The sequence below is a fragment of the Cynoglossus semilaevis genome, chromosome 12 (assembly GCF_000523025.1).
Source record: "Cynoglossus semilaevis isolate Cse_v1.0 chromosome 12, Cse_v1.0, whole genome shotgun sequence".
NCBI lineage: Eukaryota > Metazoa > Chordata > Actinopteri > Pleuronectiformes > Cynoglossidae > Cynoglossus > Cynoglossus semilaevis.
Genome location: NC_024318.1, coordinates 3,450,434 through 3,452,830, shown reverse-complemented (window position 1 = coordinate 3,452,830; position 2,397 = coordinate 3,450,434). Strand labels below are relative to the sequence as shown.

Below are 2,397 nucleotides of genomic sequence, written 5' to 3'. Positions count from 1 at the left end.
CTCTTGCGTGCAGAGCGTGTGATTTTGACAGTTACAGCACTGTCATCCCCGCGGCGCCTCAGAGCCATGCGGTTGGGCTGCAGTGGGCTGAAGGAGATCTCCAGCTCAGGTCGGGGGAAACGGCTGGTCCTGCCATTCTCTGTGGAGATCTCTGAGGAGTCCAAGACTGATGGGAATCCTGATGAGGCCTGTGGCAAAATTAATAATGATGTTCATATTTTTGAGGGTGTCACTCGCTTAACGTTAGAGCAGATACAGTCCAACAAACTCACCTGACTGCTGACCGACATTCGGTTGTCTGTACGTTGCAATGCATTCTCCTTGATGATGCCACTCTGGAGTTTCCCTGCTGTGCTTTCAATGTGTTTAGTCTGCCACATGAAACACAAGGTTTTTTTATAATTTATAATCATTAATAATACTATGTGTCTGTTGTGGACACTAGGAGAATCCAGTATTAAGATAATGCTGTTTTATTTCAATAGATGAGGGCCGACAATGTCTCAACAGTTTTGACCTTCTGTCTCAGTGTAGAAAGCAGAAGAACACAGAGCTAAGCTATCACTTTTTACATAGCAAAAAACAGAATCTTAAATGTGGCCTTAAAGGAAGACTGACCTTCGTGACAACTTTCGTGACAATCTTCTGCTCATCTCTTAACTTCTTAAGCTCGTCTTTTAGTTTTTGGAGATCCTTCTCTCGCTCTTGCAGAGTAGCCTGCAACTCTGCTACGTCAACAGCACAATTGCTTGCACCGCCGCCGTGTCCACACTGAAACAAGAAGTTTCTGTCGGTGACATTTTCTGCACAAACTCTCCATCATCTCACATTTATCAACATAAAAATCAGTGGACCAACAAAAAATGAGGAGCAGAGCGGGTTAAAAAAAAAATCGAATTTTTTAAAAAAAACCTTAGAGCTAAATTTTATTACATGCAACATGCAAATGGTAAGGCTCAATAAATGACTGATATATGTATGTATGTCTGTCCTAGTGAGTAAATTAAAAAATATATGTTTGCAGTTTGTGTATGTTCTTGTCCTGGTCTAACATGTCTGTCTTAAACTTGAGTTGTGGCATCAGCAGAAACTAGAAAAGGCAATTGCAAACTATAGATTTTGTTTTCATGGAGATTTACGAGACATTGAAAATTCAGTGTTTTTTGTTTTCTCCGTGCTGATTTTAATGAGCACAGTCGATCACACTGCACTTCACACACACACTCAGATCTGAGATCAGAGTGTGAAAATCCTCAGCTGTGAAGAAAAACATGAAGAACACAGAGTCCCAAAAAACCCACACAAACACACGCAGCACACAAAACCATGCATCCATGTGTGTGTTCATACGTGAAGCAGTATTGTTGAGCAATTAACATGAGGAGGGAGTTAATGGACAGCAGAGCCTTTTTGCATAGTTTACAAACTACATTTTAAAAGTGCAGGAATTCAAGTGCAGAAAATCTTTATTAGTCCACAACCCCAAAGAACATTAGGTTTGATAATAATTAATCAACACATGCGAGTCATATAAAAAAAACAAGCAAAAGAAAACAAAAAAATTCTATCAATTCCTGATTTTCCCCCATAAAATATATAACATATATATGTATAACACCTCCTGAAGCAAGATGATTTAACGATTGTTTTTGTTCATATAGAAAAGTGGAACTACACTGACCTCTGGTGTTGGCTGTGTGTCAATGCGGCTTTTTAGCTCCAGGATCTCCCTGTCCTTCTCTGATTGGCTGCTGAGAAGTTTGTGGAGCTGAACCTCCAGAGCGGAAACCAGAGTGTCTCTTTCCTTCCTCCACGTCTGCATCATCTCCTCCTTTGCTTGCAACTCTGACTCCTGAGTCACAGTTTACAGTCACAGCAGTGAAAACAGCATACATCAGTCAAACATCAACTTCATTCACAGAGTACTATTGAAAACAACTTTAGAAAAGGGGCATGAAATCTTAAAAGGAAAGGATGTACCGTCAACCCTCTTTATTTTTGTGATTCCCAAGTATGTAATTAACAGAAATGTTATTACCAGGTGACTCTGTTGTTTTCCGTAACGCTCTCGGTCATCTACAAACTTCCTCATCTCTTGGTTCCTCTTGTCCTCCGCCTCTTTGGCCTGACCAATCAGAGACAGCTTCTCCTCCAGCCACTTCTTACGCTCAGTTTGGTGTTTTTGCTCGCACAGCTGACACAGAGCAGCACTTTCTGTTACTCACATTCTCTTACACTGTGTCACATTTGAATCAATATTTATCGTCACCTTGAGCTGCTGCTGAGCCTGAGCTGCCTCCTGTTTGGCCAAATTGGGGTCATGTGACTGACTGTCAACCCTGCGACGGCCACAGCCAGGAGGTGGTGATGATGTTTTAAGTTTTCCCACTTCTGCAG

The 2,397-nt window shown here is 41.5% G+C and overlaps 1 protein-coding gene across 4 annotated transcripts in view; it reads right to left on the bottom strand.

Moving 5' to 3' along the window:
- The window catches only part of kif20ba (kinesin family member 20Ba), a 21,255-nt gene that overhangs the window by 11,561 nt on the left and 7,297 nt on the right, over window positions 1-2,397 (bottom strand). For 2 of the 4 annotated variants that reach the window (XM_025061095.1, XM_017037167.2), the window contains exons 18-23: window positions 2,270-2,391; window positions 2,039-2,194; window positions 1,682-1,852; window positions 619-771; window positions 273-371; window positions 18-188 (exon numbers count right to left, since the gene is read on the bottom strand). In XM_025061095.1, the coding sequence (XP_024916863.1) occupies window positions 18-188; window positions 273-371; window positions 619-771; window positions 1,682-1,852; window positions 2,039-2,194; window positions 2,270-2,391 (872 nt within the window). Of the gene's footprint in view, window positions 189-272; window positions 372-618; window positions 772-1,681; window positions 1,853-2,038; window positions 2,195-2,269; window positions 2,392-2,397 lie in introns of all 4 variants that reach the window. The other 2 variants (XM_025061094.1, XM_017037168.2) reach the window with 2 other exon arrangements.